The 21,148-nt window shown below is 40.0% G+C and overlaps 1 protein-coding gene across 10 annotated transcripts in view; it reads left to right on the top strand.

The window, feature by feature from the left end:
• The first annotated feature begins 7,489 nt into the window (after window positions 1-7,489).
• The window catches only part of RALGAPA1 (Ral GTPase activating protein catalytic subunit alpha 1), a 132,259-nt gene continuing 118,600 nt past the window's right edge, over window positions 7,490-21,148 (top strand). For all 10 annotated transcript variants that reach the window (XR_014616265.1, XR_014616266.1, XR_014616267.1 and 7 more), the window contains exons 1-5: window positions 7,490-7,847; window positions 18,661-18,771; window positions 19,281-19,330; window positions 20,368-20,425; window positions 21,071-21,114. Coding sequence is in view for 5 of the 10 variants with exons in the window: in XM_084208435.1 (XP_084064561.1) it covers window positions 7,742-7,847; window positions 18,661-18,771; window positions 19,281-19,330; window positions 20,368-20,425; window positions 21,071-21,114 (369 nt within the window). In the remaining 5 variants the exon portion in view is untranslated. The remainder of the gene's footprint in view (window positions 7,848-18,660; window positions 18,772-19,280; window positions 19,331-20,367; window positions 20,426-21,070; window positions 21,115-21,148) is intronic.

Genomic DNA, 21,148 nt, shown 5'->3' on the forward strand with positions numbered 1-21,148 from the left:
CTCCCCCAAGAGGAGTGTATGTAGGTGTGCCACCTCTTCTCCAAGAATACTGAGAGAAAAATCAGACATAACTGACCTCCCACCCTTCAGTGTGCAAACTCCATCCCTTCTCTTCTCGCTGTCTCTGGCTTTGTAGTCACCTAGGGGCACAGCACAACTTGGCATGCTCTCTCCGTAATAATCACAATTTTCATCTTTCTTTTTTTTTTTCATAGATCCGTAGAATGGTTTCAGATGGGAAGGACTTTAAAGATAATCTAGTTCCAACACCCCTGCCGAGGGCAGGGATTCCTTCCACTAGTTGCTCAGAGCCCCATCCAACCTGGCCTTGAGCACTTCGGGGATGGAGTCTCCACAGCTTCTCTGGATAACCCATCCAGTTCCTCATCACCTTCACAATAAAGAACGTCTTGCTAACATCAAATACAAACCTACGACTTGTAAAAGAGCTGTAGCCCGCATGGGGATCCCGAGTGCTGTGCTAGCTGGGCAGCGGCGGGCAGCCGCAGGTGCCGGAGCTCCCTCCCCTGCCCGCGCTCCCCGCCGCGGGCGCTGCCGGCTGCCTGCACCGCGCAGGCTGTGCCCGGCCGCCCCTCGGCCTCAGGGAGCCGGCCTGGCCCGACGCTTTTAAATGCCTCTGGCTGCTTAATCGAGCGACGGAAGCTGAACTTGTTTTCCCCAGGAAACTTGTGAGTCCCCGAAGCCTGGCCAAGTGCTGGTTCACATAGCTTTAAAAACTGACCAAAGTAGTTACCCAGGTCCTTTTTTTTTTTTTTTCCCCCAGTCTGCTATTCTTTTGAGGTAGCCCAGTTAAAGTGTTAGTAGTGATTACTGATAGTCCAATGGCTAAGAGATGGCCTGAAACACCAAGAGACATCCCAGAAGAAAACCAGGAAATTTCACCATCTGGATCTGAATTTTTTAAAAAATAGTCCGTAGGGATTCAGAAAAGGAAAAAAGCCCCAAAACACAAAATCAGAAGTAAAAATGTCTAACAATCCCCAATTCAAGTGTTGCCTCTTGGATTAGCAAGATAAAAAGACTAGAAATCAAAGGTTCTGGACTAAAAAAAGCAAAACAACCAAAACTCTGCTGGAAAATAGTTGCAGGGAAAGGAATGGCAGGAAAACAGGAAACCTCTGGCTTGATTGTAATTTCCTATTCAAACAGTTGGAACTAGGTCTAAAGGAGCTAAAAATAAACTCCAGAAGGAAATCACAGTTCCCATGCCCTGGTGGAAATCAGCAACCATGATGAGGAGTTAGACAGAAACTTTTTTTAATTACACACAACTCTACATGCTTCTATTCTGTTTATAGCCAGGAGAGGGGGGGATTACCTAGCTAAAGCAGTATCAACATCTGTTGTGTGGAGGAAAAAAAAAAGTACTGGTTGAAATTGACTGTCCAAATGGAGTAATGTAAGAGCAAAGGGTACTTCTGGGCACTACATATGGGCACAGGGCTTATGGCAGCTTATAGTTTATTTCCAGACTATAAAGCTAATTTATGAGATCTCTTATAAACCCTGAACACATAAAGTAGCAACACCTATCCTAATCAGCTCTCTAGAAGCAAATGCTAGGAGTGGAGAAAGAGGAAATTCTCTCTGGCCTGTTAGATGACTTGCAAAGATTTTTGTTTAGTGCATATAAATACATCTATAAATCCAGCCAAGTACCAGAGGACCAGTCTCTGGACTGACCATTTCATCAATATAAGTGAATGCAAGTGTTATATGCCTACAAAGGTGTGATTTTTTTCTTTCTGGATCATGATTTTTACCCTTTATTAGAGTGAAATAACTATTAAGAAGGTGATTGTCATCATCCTCATCTGCTCAGCTCTGCATTTAATGGAAAGGTGGGGATTAACAGCTGGGGGTTTTTTTTGGTGGTATTTTCCAACAATTAGAAAAACACCATTAACAGGAACAGTTGGCAACCATGTAAAAATGCAAAACTGGAAATTCTGTTGAAAACTGGCATTGAAAAAAATTGGATGCAATAACAATTATTATAAATAAAATGCTGGCTAGTACAGATGTTACTATCTCCTTTCCCAATTTGGGATACCTTTAGAAAAAGCTAGGAAGGAAAGCTGTAATTTTACACCTAATTTATTGAATGGAGGCAGTGAGTATGTATCACTTTAGGTTCTGAAAAGCAGTTACTAATTTTCTGATTATAAACCTGATTGCCAGCTTTTGTTATAGGGAGTAGTTGCATAATAACTGAGTATTTCTGACAAGAAGAAGACTGTAAAGGGAGAAACCAGAAATATATATAATGTGAGTCATTAGGATACAGGTATAGATGAAACCTTGAAGGAGAAGCAGGGATGAAAGAGCTTTTGCCATGTGTGCAATATCTTAATGAGTTGGAAATAACTTCTCATTAGAAGTCTCTCCCACTTCAAAGATGTAGCATGTCTTAGTCATGGTCATCACAGGTGTGGCTGTTAAGGGTGAGGTCCTCCAAAGGTGACAGAAGAGCGACCTATTAGCCAGAAAGAAGTGGTTGCCCTGGGGTGTTTGGACTCCAGCAAACCAAACCATTTCACTTTCTATCACTAAAAAATGATACACTGAATACTTTATTAAATCTAATTCTTCACCCTCAATTTGCAAGTGCAGTTTGAGGGTGAGGTAGGTCACAAGAACTCTGAAAAGGCTATTTTGCATGCAGGTCAAGATCAGCAGCAATTTAAAGTAGCAGTCATGGAGTGCCAGTTATGAACTATGTCTGAAGGCTGTTGGATGATGTTCATTCCTCAGATCGTGTTTTTTCTATGCAAAATGCTCTAATATATGCTGCAAAAGGTGTAAAGTTGTACTAATCAAAATAAACACAAAGAGATATGGCCTATTTCTAAAATATCCATTTTCCTCCTGCAGGTGATATAACAGGAGAGATCGGGGCAAAATATTTCTTTTGATAGAAAGGAAATAACCTGTACAAAATTCTCTCTCCACCAGAGGCTGGCAGACATGCAGGGTTTCTTTTGTGCATTTGTCAATATTGCAAAACTATTTCAGAAGTTGGGAAAGAAAAATAAAACATCTCAGTGGTTGTTTGAGTACTTTTGGTTTAAAGATGTTGCAACTTCCACTATTCACATTTCAAAAGCTCTTTCCTATGAGATATGGATGCTAGTGCTTTCATTAGAATTCAAACATTGTGAGTTGGAGGTGACTTTGCAAAGCAAAAGGCTAAATTCTCTGACACTGCTGGCCAGGAATTAGCAATGATTACACCAGTTTTAAAATAACTTCCACGTGTATGAAAGTTTCTGGTCATGACAGGCCCTTTATACCTTCTGTTCTTTGAGCATGGCTGACACAGTCCTAGCATGCTAAGGAAATAAAACTTAGGTAATGGTTGTCTGTTGGTTTTGGTGGCTTACTTGGTTGGTTTGAGGTTTATTGTGGTGGGTTTTTTTCCAATTGCACTCTCCCTGCTACTTTTGACACCATTGTCTGATATTGATCTTATATTACAAGAGAGCATGAATATTAAAGATACCAAGTTTCTGTATGTTTTGTGAAACAGCATTTGGAACAAAACCTAGTAATGTCCCAGAGAGGGATGTGTTCACTTAGCTTATGTCCAAGGGACAGTGTCTTGGTTTGAAAAGACAGCTGTCTGCTAAGGAAGGCAGGAGCCTCTCTTGAAATGGAAAATGTAAACCCCCTCCCTCCAAATTATAATAATTTTGAAATTAAGAGACTCTCAGGCAAAGATATGAGAACAGGAATAACAATTCTTTACTAGGAAAACTAAAATAAAAATTCAGTAATACAAAAAAACCACTGACAGGTTCAGAATACCACCTGACACCCCGTTAGTCTGGGTGTTGGTAGCAGTCCCGTTAAATGGTGGCTGCAGTCCTCCTGCAGTGACAGATGTTGTTCTGTTGTAGCAGTGATCTTGTAGAAGGCTAGTTTTCCTCTAAAGGTCCAGTGCTGGCGTAGATGGGCCTGGTCTTCCTCTGGGAATCCAAGGGAAAAAGCTCTCCTGGTGTTCCAAGTCTCAGATTTTATCTAGGTAAGAATGTTTGGCTCCTCCCCTGGGTGGAACATCTCACAATGGGAGGATGTAATTTTACCAGTCCTGCCGTGAGACTCAATGGACCACTGACAGAAGGTATGTCCCTGGACTGAGGATGGGATAAACAACACATATAGTTAAGACTTAACTGCAGTCCAGCCCATCCAGAACAGGTAAGGGAAGACTAAACAAAGGAAGGCTTATGGTTGTGAAGGGAGGTGACTCATGGCTTTCAGTGGCATCTGGCTTCATGAGTTCTATAGTTCTTGGAAAAATTTATTCAAACTTACAATCTTTGATGATGGAAAGACTGCAGTGTTCTGGCTTTGTATAACACAGAGGTATTAATGCTCATACACTGCTAATGACACAAAAACAGAGTATAAGCTCATAAAAGCTCCTTCCCTGAAACACAGAAATAAATAAATTCCAGACTTCATCTGTGAGGTACAGAGTTGTGCAAATGCAATGGGAAATCATGGGAACCATCATCTTTATAGGAAGAGGATTTTGTTGAAGGGACAGTTAGCTGTTCCGTTATTATTATAACAGAAATATATTAGAGGATCCTGATATTTGACTGCTTAGGTGAAAGCAGTAAACATCTCTAGTATCAATATGTTACACATAAATATTAAATTTCCAGATTTACAAATTTACAACTGTGGTTTTGACTAATCAAATATCTAGTTTTGGGGGCCTTTTTCATAAAGTAAATAGTTGCCAATTAAGTAAAAATTTGTTACTCACGATGAACGGGAATACTGCTACACAGCAAAGCCATATACACAGAGGTTCACAGCACAAGACTCCAGTGGCCACAGCACAATTTAAAGAGCCTTCTTTCTCAAAAGCAAGACAACCCTCATAGGAAGGATACTGTGAAGCTAAATGTGAAAAGATCAGAAGCAGTGACACTTTTTAAAAATTGTTTTAAATTTCTTCTTTTCTTGAAGGACCATGTGGGCAAATAGGTCTTCAGTGCATATACTTCAAAGGGGTCAGGTTTAAGATCTATACTAGCTACCCAAAAGATGGGAAATACTTAGTGAAAATCTGAGGAATTTTAACTCACTTTTAATCACATAACTTTGTGTGATGTAATTATTAGTAAGGCAAGAATTCCAGAAACTTAGATATCTGTAGCTGTATCCAAGAATTCAAAACATAAATCTATCCATTTGGCATGTTGAACTGTTGAATTAGGCCACAGCTGAAGGGTTTATGCTCTCTAGGATGTATTAAAAAATACCTATATGTTTTCTGAAGTATTTGGCAACAGCTGAAATCTTAGGAAATCATAAATCCTAGATAAACTGGGAGAAGTTTTTTTTTATGGTACGAATGTGATCCAATTGCCCCCTACTACTTTAAGTGTCCTGTGGGGCACTGTAGAAATCACAGAACCACAGAATCTGCTGAGTTGGAAGGGACCTACCAGGATCATCGAGTCCAACTCCTGGCCCTGCTCAGGACCATCCCCAAGGGGCACACCATGTGCCTGACAGAATTATCCAAATCCTTTCTGAACTCTGTCAGGCTTGATGACAGCTAATAGAAGGAGGAAATAAAGTTCTGCAGCATTTAATTGTCTATGGTACTCCTCTAAAAGTTCAGTTAAACTTAGTTATGACAGTCCCCTTGTGTCTGGGCAGAAACATTTTAAAAGTTCTTTCTTTAAAGTGGAAATGCCAAGAATTGGGCACAATAATAGCAGCCTGGAAGGCAGCAGAACCTAACCTCTGCCTAACTAATCCTGCTCTTTTCTAACCTTGTCCTTCATGCATATTCAAAGAACTGAAGAAGTCACATGCTTCAAAGTTAAGCCTTTGCAAGATCATGGCTTTTCCTGTGCACAGAACATGCCCTTCCTGCCTGGTGTGCCTGCACAAGGAGGTTATCTATAGAAGCCATTATTGTCTTGGTTAACACCACTCCCTCCTGTCATGTAATATTTTAATGATGTCTTGCTCTATTATTTTTCATCTTGTCTCGAGTTAAAGATCTAAAAATTAACGGAAAAGCAAGCAAATTATTCAAAGAAAAGATATCTCAAAGTTTTTCAATATGCAGAATTGTGTTTAGAATTAATGACATTTAGAAATCAAAGCACATAAATCAATGTATCATTGTCAGATCTTAGAGAGCTAAAATATACTGTGTAATAGTAAATGAAATAATGGTAATACTAGCTATTACCTAACATCTTTGGATCTCATTTACAGAGATAGTAGAATATTTAAAATGCTTTGGGGCAGACCACATAAGCAGGCAGACAACACTGAGTCCCTGACTGATGCCCTGCTGACTATGTTCTCATTGCCCTGATGCTTAACGTTAACTGTTATTCATCATTATTTTAAATGCTTGGGTTATATTATTTATGTGACAGGTACGTAAGTGTTGACAATTCTTGGAATTTTAAAACAAGTCTCAAATAATGAAATATTTCCAATATTAAAAACTCCAGCTGCTCCAATCAGACTCTCAGCTCACAGAAGTGATCCTCAATCCAAAACAGAGCACCAGTGACTGTTTAAAAATATCCAAGCAAAGGGACACTAGAAAGAGTCTTATATGATACTACAGCAGATGTCTTTTGGAAATTCCAAGAATTCTCTATCTCATGAATGCAAACAAACTTTCAGGAGAAACTTGGGACTTTTTCAATGATAGTTATTCAATCCTCAGCAACAGTTGATACGGCACCTCACCATTTCCCTGGCTGTTGTTGGCCTTGCTGTGAGGTTGTGCATGGGACTGAGCCAAACGTGTTCTCTTGAGCTCATTTGGCTTTGCTGTAGGAGCAGAAGGGACATGACCATCCTAACAGAGCGCAGAAGAAATGAGGATGCCTCAGGCTGGACCCAGACGTGCTGATGGTTCGATCTCGGTGCCAGCACTGCAGCTGAAGGCATAGGCAGTGAAATCGGGGAGAAGCAGCTTCGGGCAGGAGCTCGGCGTGAGGAGTTGCAGCACTTGGAGGATCAGTGTGGAAAGAGGAACTGAGACACATCATTGCTGGTTGCACAACTGAGGCTTGAGTAAAAGGTTTGGAGTCGCTGCCGTGATGAAAACGGTCCCCACCTGGATTTTATTTCCTTACTGCTCACAGGATTGCCCCCTTACCCTGCAGTTTCTCTGTACAACCAGAGTAGCTGTGTAATGAGATAACTTTACATTTAACTTAGAAACAGCAGAAGTACAGTTTCCTACACCAGTTACTGTTGCCGAGCGGCCCAGAGGATCCTGCAGCGAGCCCCTAAGGGTCCCGCTCCGGCGCCTGCTCTCCATCCTCGGCCGGGCCCCGGGGCAGCGCGGTCGGCGCGGCGCCGCCCGGCGCGCCTCGGAGGTGCGCGGGGCAGCGCCGCCGTGACGTGCGACGCGGTTGCCATGGGGACGCCTGGGGTCGTACCTGACGGCTGTCGTGAAGCAGCGGGAGGAAAGCGAGGGAGGAAGAAGGGGGAGTCCAGGCCCAGCCCGGCCCCCCGGCCCGCGGGGAGTTGGCTCTGCGCCGCGCCCCGCCGCCCTCGCCGCATCGCAGTCGGAGTCCGGAGGAGGAGGAGGAGGTGGCGGCGGCGGCGGCGCTGCCGCCTTTGGCTATGTAGGGGCCCCAGAGCGGGCAGATCCGGAGGCCGCTGTCCGCCTCTGGAGCTCGGCGCCGGGGCCGGGCCCGGAGCCGGGCCCGGCGGGATGTTTTCCAAGAAGCCGCACGGGGACGTGCGGAAATCCACGCAGAAGGTGCTGGACACCCGCAAGGACCCACTCACCCGACTCAAGCACCTCCGCGTCCTTATCGGTGAGGCGGCCAGGAGGGGGGAAGGGAGCGGGTCAGCGGGGGCCGCGCGTCCAGGCGTGGGAAAGACCGGGAATTTGGAGGGACCAGCTGGGCGCTGGGGCGGGAGGCGGGCTCGGGGCTCAGCCCTGGCGAGAGAACCCACCCGGCGAGCGGGGGGCGACCCCCGTCCGGCATGGCGGGCCCGGCGGGGCGAGACTGCAGCAATGTGCCGGGGGCTGCGGGACCCCGCGGGCGCGGCGCGGGATGCTTCGCTCGGCGCTTTTGTACTGAGACACGGACGTTTCCGTCTGATGGTGGCATTGCTTCGGGAACTGTGGAAGGAGGTGAAAAAGTGGTGTTCTTCCCATGTGAATTATTCTCTAGAATACACAAAGTGCTAAGTTGCTGCGCATGAATAAAAGTGGCTGGCGAGCGCAAATGGTGCCTGTAACTCCTGAATCCATTTCCCTTACGTTCTTACAGTACCAATTTATATTTGTGTACATTTTCAAGATAAGAGGTACAGTAGTAAAGTGATCACTGGTGTAGATGTGAAGGAACTTCTATACATCCAGATTTAAAACACTTTTGGTTTGCTAGTTGGTAAAGGAGGACACACAGGCCCTGAAGGGCTGCTGCAGTTCCATGTGAACTGCCATTTAACCTGACCAGTGAATTAGAAATTGTGATTATACGGCATAATTGCCTAATGAAAAAAACCAGGGGGAAGCAAAAACAAACCTAGTTAACCATTCCAAGGTATCTGTTAGTTGCACTTGTTTGTAAAAATCAAAGTCATTGTCATCAAGCTGTCCTTGAAAAAAGAAGGTTGCTCTGGAGTATCTTTTGGGTGCTTCAGTCCTGTGAATGCGTGTGTTGCTTCTGACAGTTTATCAACACGTCAACAGGGCTGGGTCAAGGGCAGCTGCATTCCGTGTTTAGCACAGAATGCTGAATGGATTATTTTGGGTTCTGCCCACAGTCTGGTGGTATTTATGTATTTTGTCCTCCAAAGCTGGATTCTTTCCTTACAAAGGAAAACGGCTCTTGCTCCCTTGTTTTGTATTGGTGTTTAAAGGAACAGGTGTTCCCATGTTGCACCATCTGCTGCTTCATGAGTTATTTTCTGCAACATAGTAATTATCTAGACTTGAAATGGAGAATAGTTGTGTAGCTATCTAAGCGACTTCAGAAGTCAGATGTATCCCCTTGCCTCACTCGGAATGTACCACTCTTCCTAACTACCTGTACTGGGCCAGCTGTGGCTTGCTCTGTGTTGGTTTTTATCTCAGGAAAACACATGAGGAAAACACATGAGGAAAACACATTCTATAAAAACGAAGTACCTCTCTAAATTCAGATTTCCTAGCTAAAGTATGTTGAATATTTCTAGTTTTGCTTTAGTCTGCACTCTGAATGATTTTGATCTGATCTGTTCTAGATTTTGCATTTATATTGCTTGCAATTTATTTACAACGGGTTTTTTTCTTCAGCTTTCTTAATAATTGGATGACTTCCGTATGTTGCAAGGCATAAGCTATATCAAGCAGACATCCTTATCTAATCTAAGGTTTCTGTTTACTGGCTGTAGGACAGACTAAATTGGCTGGGCATGTTTTCATGTCGTTATCGTCCTTCCACCCCCCCATTGTGTGTATCTCAGCTGTTGAAGCACAGCTCCCACACATCCTTTCTCCAAGTTTGAGAGAACACAGTGGGAGAACACAGTGTGTGACTGACTGTGTCATTAGGGAAAGGTGTAACAGTACTCTTCAGCTTATCTGTTTTGGATACATCCACAAGATTTTGTCATTATGCTGATATTCTTAGGTGCATGAGATATAAAAACAAGGCCTTTTTCTAGAGCAGAAGAGTAAGGTATTTCCATACATTCTCCCACTGCAGAGCACAAGAAGTGACCATTCTCCCAGAATAATAATTGCTATATTTCCTATGTGTTCAGGGAAGCTGTGTTAGCTATTGCCAACAGACTGTCTGTGGGGATAGGGCAGGAAATCTCAGGTCAGCTGTGTTCAGCATCTTCCTGAAGGAAACATTTTTTTATTTTGCTTATTGCTCTTAGCCTCTGCCCACTGGAGACTGAAAGACTATCCAGAAGAGAATTTTTCTGCAGTTTCATGTCCAGGAGAAGGGAGAGAATTAATTTTCTCTTGGTCTTTAATTTAGAATACTTTCAGTAGGCCTTCAATGCATATTGGACCAGAGTTTGGTTTTTTTTTTGGGGGGGGGGGGGGGGGGTTTGTTGTTGTTTGGGGGGTTTTTTCTGAACATTTTAGTCTTTGGTCAACACCAATAAACAGGTATGGCCTTGGTTTCATGGTTAAGACTTGAGAGGAGGAAAGGGACTATTAGTTAATTTTCCTGCTATTTTACCAAGGTATCCAAAGCAGCAGTTTTCCAGATAGAATAGTCATGAATAGAGGTGCCTGCTTGTGAAGTATAGACTGCTGGCTGTCTGCTAGCCAAAGAAAAATCTCAAAAATTTAATTATGGTACAAGACTGAGAGTTGCATCCTCCAAGGCAATAGTGTAAGTCAGGCACCATATAGTCTAAAAATATTTAAATTAGTATAATGTACTTTTGGTAAGGATCAGAGGAACAATATAAAGCACCTAATATGAAGCTAAATGGTTTGATAGCACAAAGGCCTGTAACTGTTATTTTTAACAAATTAAGAGTAGTGTACAGTGGATGGAATCTTGTAAATGTCTTTTACAAAATAGCTTAGAGTGCAGTGAATTGTATTCTTTTAGGAAAGTATCCTGTCATTGGTGACAACTCAGGTTAAATTTAGTAAAAAATGCAAATGAGTCCGCATAAGGATATATAGAAAATTTTTGTCTTTTGTGAAGCAGGGACATACCATTTTATCAAGTACCATTGCAGCTTTAGGAGTCTCATTGCTATAGTCAGTGTATAGAAGATTTAGATATGAGAATAACTCAGATGAGAGTAAAACTTTAATGTGAAAAGACACTGGAAGCTTTTAAATTCCTTTGTATAGGGACAGAGGGTGAAAAATACGTAAACATATATGAGAAAGTCTAGGAAATAACATCTATTAAGGCTTACCAAATCTGAAGTTACAGTAAATGATTTTTTTCTTGGGAAGCCCTTGAATGCTAGGCTAGTGATCAGTTATAGGAATGCTGTGGGAAAATGATTTCTTGTGGCTTGGGTTTTGTTTTTGTTTTTTCTTTTTTTTTTTTTTCTGAAACTCTTTGGTAGATAACTGCTCTTTGCCACTTCAGGCCAGTGTCCGGTGTCTGGTTCTCTGATCTGCTTCAATTTGGCTCCATTCAGCCTTTTTTTGTAATTTGGGAACCAGAGAAAAATCTGTGAAATTCAGGTGACTTAAATGCAATATGTTTTTTAAATACAATATGTGACACATTTATGCATGTCACAAGTATAAGGGTTTCTTAGTAAAAGCCTTTAGGAGACCTCTAAGTAGTAAGAAATATTATTCTTGCTTAGAAATGCTAAGAAGAATTGTAGATTGAAGTCTCATATCTTGGGACTCAGCAGTGTGTGAGCAAAGGTAATCTGGCTTTCATTGTTGTGTTGCTGCGGTATATTTCTTGAAGCAAATGTAATATCTGATTTCCTAGATTTTATTCTTTTGAGAGTATTCCTTTCTTCCCATAGGGAAGTGTTTACCCCACCCTGCTCCATTTGGTTTTTTCTTCCCAGTTCTGGGAAGTGCCTGAGAGTCATACATTTCCGTGGTGCTGATTTGGCCAATGTGAGTTTTTAGCAAACTGCTCTGCTGTCTTGCCTTCCTGTATGCTGGAAATGCTGTGACAGCTGTGTTTACTGTGTGTGACTGCAGTAGCTGGAGCATCCAAACCTTGAGCGGGAATGTCGAACTGGATTCCCTTGGGGTCTGTGTGGCAGCGGCAGGGCCTTGCTGGAAGGAAGCCTGCACTGGTGCAGGTGTGATCACTGGGGGTTCTCTAGCTGGTGGAAGGGAGGCACACTGTGTACCTTACAGAGTTAGATATTTCCTGTACAATGATTTTCCAGAAAAAATATTTTTATATATATATATATAATTTATTTTTTTTTAACAATTCCCAGTCAGTTAGCAGCTAATTGCAATTTTTAGGGTAATTAAAGTGGAAATAATATTGGATTATTCTTATGTATATTCACTGTTTCATCAGACTCCGACATCAAACTAAAATTCTATGATTTTTGAATGGTAATTTATAAAACTTTGTGCTAGTAATCTTTCAAGCTTCAGATCTTGGTTTGTATGTCCTTTTGCTAAAACAGTGCTTTAAGCATTCTATAAATAATTAAGACAGCTAGGTGTGTTAACCTTCATAAGGTCATACTTTAACAATAACCTTTCATTTTGATATTAGATATGTTGGTGTTTGACTAAAGCTGGAGAATTTGAAGGTTCAGTCTGAATTTAGAATTGCATGTATTTTTTTAAAAAGCTAAAATCTCTAATTATTTAATTATTTCTGTAAAATCCTACTGTGTGCAAGTAAATCAAATGAATCTATGCATTTAAAATTTTCATATAGGGCTGAGTTCTTAAGATACTTGCTTTCTTGTTGGGTTGGGGTTTTTTCCCTTCTCTTTTTCCTCTTTTTTTGTTGAGTAGAAATTACAGGCTTGTAATCTGTTAATCCAGAGTGAAGAAAAAGGAAATACATTGTTTCTCATGAATTATTTTATTTGCATCTGATATCTAAAACTATACTTCTTTTATCTCTGGAACCGTGGAGAGAATACTTGCAAAATGCAAGAGGACAGAGTATCTGAAGTGTAGGATGTTTATGTTATTATTTTGTTTTGTTATTCTTGGTGGTTGGTTAGCCCTGGACATCTCATGTAAATAGTCTTTGAAAGGGAAAAGTCAAATTTCATGGGACAGAGTGAAATGGACTGCATTGGACATCCATTCTGATATATTGTTTAATATTAAAGGAATGCAATCTCTGTTTAAGTGTATTGTTTAAAGGGATTTTAATTTAAGAAATCTATTTCACTGGCAGTCAGCCCTAATGCTTCATCTGGATGGCATTCATTGGTGTTGCACATCATCAACTTCAGTCGTAAATGAAAAATATTCTATCATTGTTAAAGTGACAATAAATGGGGAGCTACAACAAAAGTAGCTGCCTGGAGTTTCCATGGATGTGCAAAGATTTTTGGTTTTTTGCAAGAGCTGTAGATTTTTTTTTCTTTCCTGGTTAGTCTATCTTCAGAGAACAGGCCCCTGCTCATGTAACAGGGATCCGGATGTGGATTGCATGCAGTGCAAGGGCTCGGGCTTCATGTTCTGTCACTCTTGACTTAACCCTGAGCAAGTTATGTTTTGGTCAGGAACAGAGGGGGAAGATTTACTCTGCTTTAATATTTTGGCTAATGTTACTCTCGACTTGCAGAGTTCAGCGGTGGCCAGGGCTGCTGAATTGCAAGGCTGAGGGCTGGAGCCCAATCAAAGCCCCAGGGTAGACAAAAGGGAGGCTCTGACCGTTTGGTTGCAAAGGAGAGGTCTGTGTGGGTTTAGCTTTGACAGTTCAGAATGAAAATATGTGCATTACTATGGAAGTGTTTGAAGTTGCTTAAATAAAAGCTTAAGTTCTGGAACTCGTGTGAATTGTCATGGAAGTATTTCTCAAGAGTTTACTAGTGTAACTCTCAGAATCTGAAAAACCCATTAGAGAGTTAGAGAATTCGCTTGGAAAGCTGGCAGCTGCTTCTGCTCCTTCCTGTAGGGGACTGGTGTTGTACCAGTCTGTATGCAGATGATGTTCATTGGTTCTGTTAACCTGCTTATTCATTTGTGATTTTTTTTTTTCGTTTGTATCTGAAAGATTGTGATCATGAGTTCAGACTTGTCTGATGCAAAATAGAAGTCCATTAGAAGATTTCTTTAAGTTATATTCCTTTTTCAGTACCAAAACCTTCAAGAATACTTTCTTTGACAAAATTACCTTTTTTTTAAAAATGGTTTTGCTAAGTAGCTGTTGGTTAGATCTGAAACAGTAAGGTCTAATGTGAAGCCTTTGTGTAATAGATTTGCATTTGTGGTCTGTTATCAGGGTTCTTTCACTTTGACAGTCTGTTAACTATGCCAGAGCCACCAGTTAGTTCCCGAGGTTTTCCACTTAACCTTTCTCAGTCACATGCTTTTCTATTCGGGACAGTCCCTATGTAACCAAATCTCTCTACTGTTTTGCTCTAAAGAAACCCTTAAATATTTCAGCATGGAGAATGAAGAATTAATAAGTTTGATTATCCACTGAGAACATGGAAACCTTTGCTTTCTGGTGGCACCAGATTGTTACAGGGGTTGATACTGACCGTGTCAGTCCTTAGCAGGCCTCTGCTTTACAGAAATAGATCCAGAATTCTGGCCATCTTCCAGGTCATTGTTTGCTGCAGTTGTCAGTTTGGGTTTTGGTAAGGGTGACGGAAAGTGACTTAAAAGCCAGCAAATCTTAGAATTAGACAGGATAATGTTTTCATTATACGAAGTGCTCTGACAATTTTACATATAAACATAGTATTACATTCTAAAACTCTTAAAATAGAACATAAAATTAGCCACGGCTTAATCTGTAGTGATTCAGTCAGTGCGAACTGATGAGAGTTCTTTTCAGGAGAGTTTAATATATGTCTTAAATCTGGTTTGGCAGGGTTTGTTTTGTTTTAAGGAGAAAATGACATGTAAGCACAAAGAGACACAATACTGTGTGAAATTAAAATATTGTAAAGCAAGTAAGCTAGTACTTTTCTGCAAAGGACAGAACTTTAAGGTAAATAATTAAAATACCAAACTTAAAACAAACCCCGCCAAAACAAAATGAAACAAAAAAAGCACCCTTGAACACAGAGTTAGTATGGAGATCAGATTTGTACCAATTTTTAAATTACAGAAAATTGTTAAGGAAAAACCAGCAAAGATCCATGTTTCTCGCTGTTGTAAAGTGTGAATAAAACTGCATTTTCTTGACAAACTGCTTTCATGAAATGCTGAAAATCTGGATTTTAGTGTACTGAAACTATGCTTCGTACAGTAGAAACTTCAATTTTTACCTTCCTTTGGAATACAGTAGTATCCCATTTTTCCCTTTCACATTCTGAGGAACTTTTCCAACTACTTCATATGGTGCCAGATTTATTTCTGAGTCCTTCCCTCCTCCTAGTCTGGACACAGAAGGAAGAACACAAGGAGTACATTAGTTTGTGTTAGTTACCTGATCTGTGGTAGACGAATATAAAGTTCTTTTGTTTAAAATTAAGAAATAGGAATACACTGGACATTGTAGAGGAAAGCCTGTTTCTGTTTAATCCCACTTCACATAAAAAAAGGCTATGTCTCTCTTCTTAAAAAGACAAAATACTTAAGTAGCCAAAGCAGTGGAGCAACTTCCTGCAAATTCTCAGTTCAGGGCTGTCTGAAAAGAATATGCTGCTTGTAGAGGAAATTACTTTTACCTCTATGCAAGATTCATGATACTTTGAGAGAGCATAGAGAGGAGACAGTGAGATGGTGTTGGAGAAAATGGTTGTGACATGAGAATTGAGGAGCTGTTTGTTTAGCTGATAGCAAGGATAGAAGTAAACTGAATATTTTAAAGACATTAGGAAAAAAAAACAAATCCTTAATTAAGGAAGGAAGGTATAAGAGCAGCATATAACTGGAAGTTTTAATGGTACAGTAATCAAGGAGAGCAGTATTCTCTCCATGCATTAATCATGTGGATTGTGTTCAGTATAGACATAGCTGTGAAATGGAATGACGTGTATAGGTGGCCAGATGAAGCCCTCCTAAGGTCTACATAATTATCTCCATGCTGTATCTGCAATTTTTTGCCCTTCTCCTTCTTGCAATAATTCATGTCAGGGTATTAATAATGAATTTCAAACTTCTCAGCAAATGCAAGGTTCCAAATTTCTGCACCAGCAGCATACTGAATCACTGTAGGTGTCCTTTGATGATGAGCAGATGTTCCCTTTTGCTCTAGGTGGCAAGCTTGTCAGATGAACAACTGTTTTCCCTCCCTTAGGAGGAGAGCTGGTTTTCAGCATTAACAAAAGGAGTCAGTGGGTTTTTAAAAAAGTATTATTTTCACTTAATAAAATAATAAATTTTCCATTAAATAAAATGTTGTATTTTCTACCATCTGAAGCAATAGTATTTATTACAGAATACAGTTGTTGTTAACTGGTTTCAATTTTTAAAACTTGCTTTTGATTTTGCTGTTAAGTGTGATCTTAGAAAGGAATCAGAGTGAAATGCATTTGTTATAGGAATTGCAAAGTCAAGGAATTTTTTACTCTACTCCTACTCTTGCAAGCTATAACTGTACTTTGAAGGTATGTTTTTAATGTGAATTGGGTGTTAGTGGTAATAATACAGGTCCACCACTGCTCCTTCAAGCATTTTTTGAGGTGTTTGACAAATTTTTCTTAAATAAATACAAACAAAGTAACAAAAAATTTAAAGGACAAACTTCTAAAATTCCCTTCACCTTCTACCGAAAGGCAGAATGTCTTACCACAGTGCCAGCTGTGCATACGCAATTAAGTGGTAAAATGACAGTTCAGCTCGTTACGTAGACAAGCCTTCAGTTGTTGCCTGAAGAATTTAAGAATAGTGTCTCCAAAAATTACTCACTGTTGTGTTAAGATTGAGTGTTTAAAAGAATGCATCAGTTTAGACATTTGGGATTTTTCTGTTGGTCTGCTTCAGAGCTGACCCATGTCTGGGGAAAGAACGAGGGCCTGTTTCAGGAAACGAAACATTTAACATGCCTGCAAAAATGCGGCATTCCTGTGTTTTGACTGGAAGAGACCCTGTTTAATTGCTTCCTATCCCTTCAGTGTTTAGAATTAGTATTTTCTGCACCTTGCATTGAGCAAACCATTCCACTGCTGTCTACCTGCAATTTCTATACGGTCCTATAAACATAGGGACCACAAGGTATCTTCTGTCATCCTTCTTTCTTCTGAAAGCCTCAATCCTTGCTTTCTTTTTTTTCTTTAATAATTCCATCTCAAACTTGATTTTTCTTCCAGTATTTTCTTGACCCTAGCCTAGGACTCACTTAGGGCTCGACCCATGAGTGGAAGTGGTTGTAATGGTTGTGCCTATGCTCTAATCACAGCTCCGTTTCGTGTGCATTTCCCAGATCAACTGAAAATCATCATTCAGCTTGTTTGAAGTGGAATTGCTTTTTGTTGTCCTTTAACATTTGCATGTCTAAACTGTAGCAGTTCAGCTGCTGATCTGTAGGTGGTGTGACAGTTTCTGCAAACCCGGGGGTTCGGTAAGCCTGTGGATGGTCGGGCACATGCTTGCTGCTCTGGACCACTGTTTATTCCAACTGAGCTGCCTTGCTTAAGAGTTGATCTTGGATTCTGATATAGCACTATTTGCTCCAAGAGCACCCTGGCTCTACTACACTCATTATGCAGGATGTTGGCAGAATGCTGTGCTACAGCAAAAGTTAAAACTGTGTTGGAAACGTTTTTAGCAAAATTTGTGTCAAAATTGAGTTAATAGTCCTCTAGAGCTATACAAGAAAACATAACTGAAAATACGGCATGCTTTTGGCCATCCTTTCAGTTCATTGTTCCTGACTTTATACTCTACCACTTGTATATCCGGTCATGTGAGATGGTAAAGATTGATGTCATTCCAAAAAGGGTCAAAACCTCTGTGGTCCAATACAGAATTAGAAGGAGCTTTTTAGAAGCATCTACAGTGAAAGAGAGTGTTTCAGTGTATACAGCTGGTGAATGGGTATAAAAGTTTTGTTTGCCTCACCTTTCTTCATGTTTTGCTTTTGTTTGTTACACATCAGTGTTCTGAATGAGGAGCGTTTTGTCATTTAAAATGCTGTCTTCCTGTTCCTCTGTGCTTCCATGGTATTGTTTTGTCCACCTAGTTTCTCAAGTCTAATGTAGTTGAATAACAGGACAGGGAGTGTCTAGACAGTGTGTACTAAGGCTTGATTGTTTAAAGTGATCACTTTAAAATTAATCTGGATAAATCACTGTGTATTTCTTTATCACAAATTTGCAGAAAACCATCTAGAGGGTTGTGGGGAGAGAGTCTGGAAAGCTTCCTGGGGTACACAAGAAAGCACATTACCCTTTACTTAGAGTGATGTTTCTGTCTCAGGGTATCCCTGAGGTCCCATCTTCTGATTTCCCTAGACCACACAATCAAAGGAGTGTGAGGGACTGAGCCAGACTAGAAAGTAAAGTGCATCTTGAAACTTGGAGGGAATAAGAAAGCAACAGTGAGAATCCAGTGCTGCTGTTTGCATCCTCCCAGCTTATGTATCTACAGAGCAGATGTGTTCCTCACCTAACATCCTCCTTCCACTTTCTTTAGTAAGCTTTGTTGTACTTAGTAATTACAGTTGGAGATTGTGATGGTCTTTCTGTTGTAGAGTTTGGGCAGTGTCATGAGCTTTATTTCTATTAAATTAACATTTGAAATCAGATTCATCTGTACAGTGCTAGTTCTGATGGAATTAGGGTTCATGACTGGCATATGTTGGCATTACTGTCATGCAAACAATGGGTGTGCAAGAATATGCTGCTTCCCATTCTAAAATTCACTAGGCACTTATGGCATGTCATACTGTATTTCATTAGCCTCAGCGTAAAGAATGGAAACTTCAGTAGTTTCTTTAATTATTTAGTTATTTATTTAAAGACCAATAATTTTACTTTTAAATATTTTCAGTTCTTACTGCTGGATAATGGTATGTAGTGGTTGACTCTGAATATTTGAAATGAAAATAAAAAATGTTCTGTTCTGTTTTTCAGACAATGCAGAATCAATTGATCTCAAACAGTTTTTCGACGTACATTTTTCACATATATATTATGTGTTCTTTGAAAACTTTGTAACTATTGAAGTGGGCCTTAAACAAAAAGGTAAGTATTTCAGACGGAACTTTTTTTGTCTTGATGCTTGTGCCTTTGTTATGAAATAAAGCAGGGTGCTATAAGTAAAGCTCTGTGTGGTCACAAATGATGAAATTAGCCATGCAGAAATATGTCTAAGAACCAACTTTGCAAATGAAGGCAGAGCAGTGAGATGTGCACTCAGTGGAGGTTAGCAAAAAGTGTTTGTTCTCCAATGACTGTGTTTGCCCTTCTGCAAAGTGAGGATTCTTAAGGTGTTATACTTTGTATTCTGCAGAATTATTCTTTAACAAGATATTGTGTAACTTAATCTCTCCCAGTTGTGGATGCCATAATAGGAAGTTATGCAAATTGTAGCTGTATTTGTGGAGTATAATTTTTATTTGCAGAAGCAGTGCAAAGTTATGGTTGTATAAATGCAGGTTTTCATTTTACACATTTAAGGATCTTTGTTTTGATACTGAAAGTGCTTCTTCTATTTATATTTAAATATTTTAACTATTTATTTTTGCAACTAGGTCACAAATCTCAGAGAGAAGAATTAGATTCTATTCTTTTTATTTTTGAGGTAAGATATTTTGAATATTTTTTTGCTTTAAGTCCTATTATTCTACAGTCATCTGTAATACTTTGCATTTAACTGCATTCCTTCTTACTTTTGCATAGATCTTAATTTACGTGCTTTGTTTTAAAAATAAAGATTTCACTTGTGGTTTTACAAGATGTTTAAACTGGAAAAAGATTTTTTGTGTCTCTAGATAGTTTACTCTTTAGTGGTGGTATTTCCCCATCATGTATTATACACATTGAAATTCATAGAAAGGTGATCTCTCTTTAGTCATGATATTTTTGACCTTTTGATTGCATGTTACCTCTGGGAGGTACATTGGTGAATGTGAAAGAGGGCTAGTTCATTTGTTCACTAGTTCCTGCATAAAGGAATATTAGGTGATCTCTGCTTTGGAGGCAGTTGCATGGTGTGCTGGAGGGCCACAGCCAGGTAAAATCAGGTTATTTTCAAGTTGCAAATACCTCTAGTGTAAATGTTGCAAGTCTTACATGGTATACTTGGAATTACTAACTGTGCTCTGTTTCTTGTTTCTGGAGATGATCATTCTATTTGTAGAGGTCTTGTCTTCACTGTTTCGCTGTAGTTCATTACCCCTCAGCTGAGAAGGCTGAAGCACATGTTTGCTTGTGCCACAGCGGCAAATTGACAGCTGAACATCCTAACTGAAGCCATTAGAATGGTGGAATAACTTAATGCAATCTGTTGTGAAGCAGAACAGCTGAGACAGATTCTGATCCCATTCCATTCCCTATGCTTTAGGCAGCAGTGTCTCTCAGAGAGGTAGTGGAGCCAGATGACCTGCAGTAACATCTGAAGTCTCCAGTGCAGGACTTACAGACAGGCTGTCAGAGCCTTTGGGCTTCTTAGCATTAGGAATGGGGTCACTTGAAAGGACAACAATGCTTCCAAAGAAAGCGTTGTGGGAATTTTTGAAGTTGATGCTTCAGCTTCTGATCTGTGGCCTTGTGAAAGGGCTGTTTGGTCTTTCAAGGTGATATCTGCAACATTCGTCCTTGGGTTCTGTTTTTTTATAGAAAATTTTACAACTTCTTCCTGAAAGGATTCATCAGAGGTGGCAATTTCATAGTATTGGTAAGTTGATTTTCTTTTCTTCTCCCTTTCAGTTTACTTTTTATTATTAGCTACCAATTAGTGGCTACTATGCCACTCATTTCCTTAAACTTTAAGTGGCTTAATGGGGGTTATGATGTGGAAAATTTTGCAAGCTAGGTGAAGGAAAATAAAAGAAACAGACAAAAAACCCTGCCAATGTAATGAATACTCTTCTGTATAGATTTATATCTGGGAATATAGAAATAGAAGAGTGGCTGAGAAGAACAAGGACAGGTGAAAAGTTTGGAGTTTTAAATATTTTTTCCCTCATTTTCTTTCTCTTAGTAGTACATTTCAAAACTGACATGAGATATTTGTAAATGGGGAATGCTGATTTTATGCATTGTGATTTACTTTTACTTGATTTACTTTTAATGTACACATCTCAAAAGTCTTTGGGGAAAAGTATTCTATGAGTAGGCTATGAAAGGTGATATTTGATTTTTTTTCCTTCTGGCATTGAGTCAGTTGCTTGAAGGTATCAAGGTCACCAAGATTAAATTGGAGATTGCCAAGGACTTGTTGAAAAGTGGCTATCAAGTCTGACCGAGAACTCTGACATTTTACTTAATATAGAAAGAGCAAAAGCAAACAAATTTTTTTTTCTCCTTTTTTTTTTTTTAGGGTTGATTTTAAAGAAGCTTCTTCACACTGGAAATTCATTAAAGGTACTGCAAAAAGTTGCCTGCAATTTTGTCTACA

The sequence above is a fragment of the Fringilla coelebs genome (genome assembly GCF_963513975.1).
Source record: "Fringilla coelebs genome assembly, chromosome: 6".
In the NCBI taxonomy this organism is placed as follows: domain Eukaryota; kingdom Metazoa; phylum Chordata; class Aves; order Passeriformes; family Fringillidae; genus Fringilla; species Fringilla coelebs.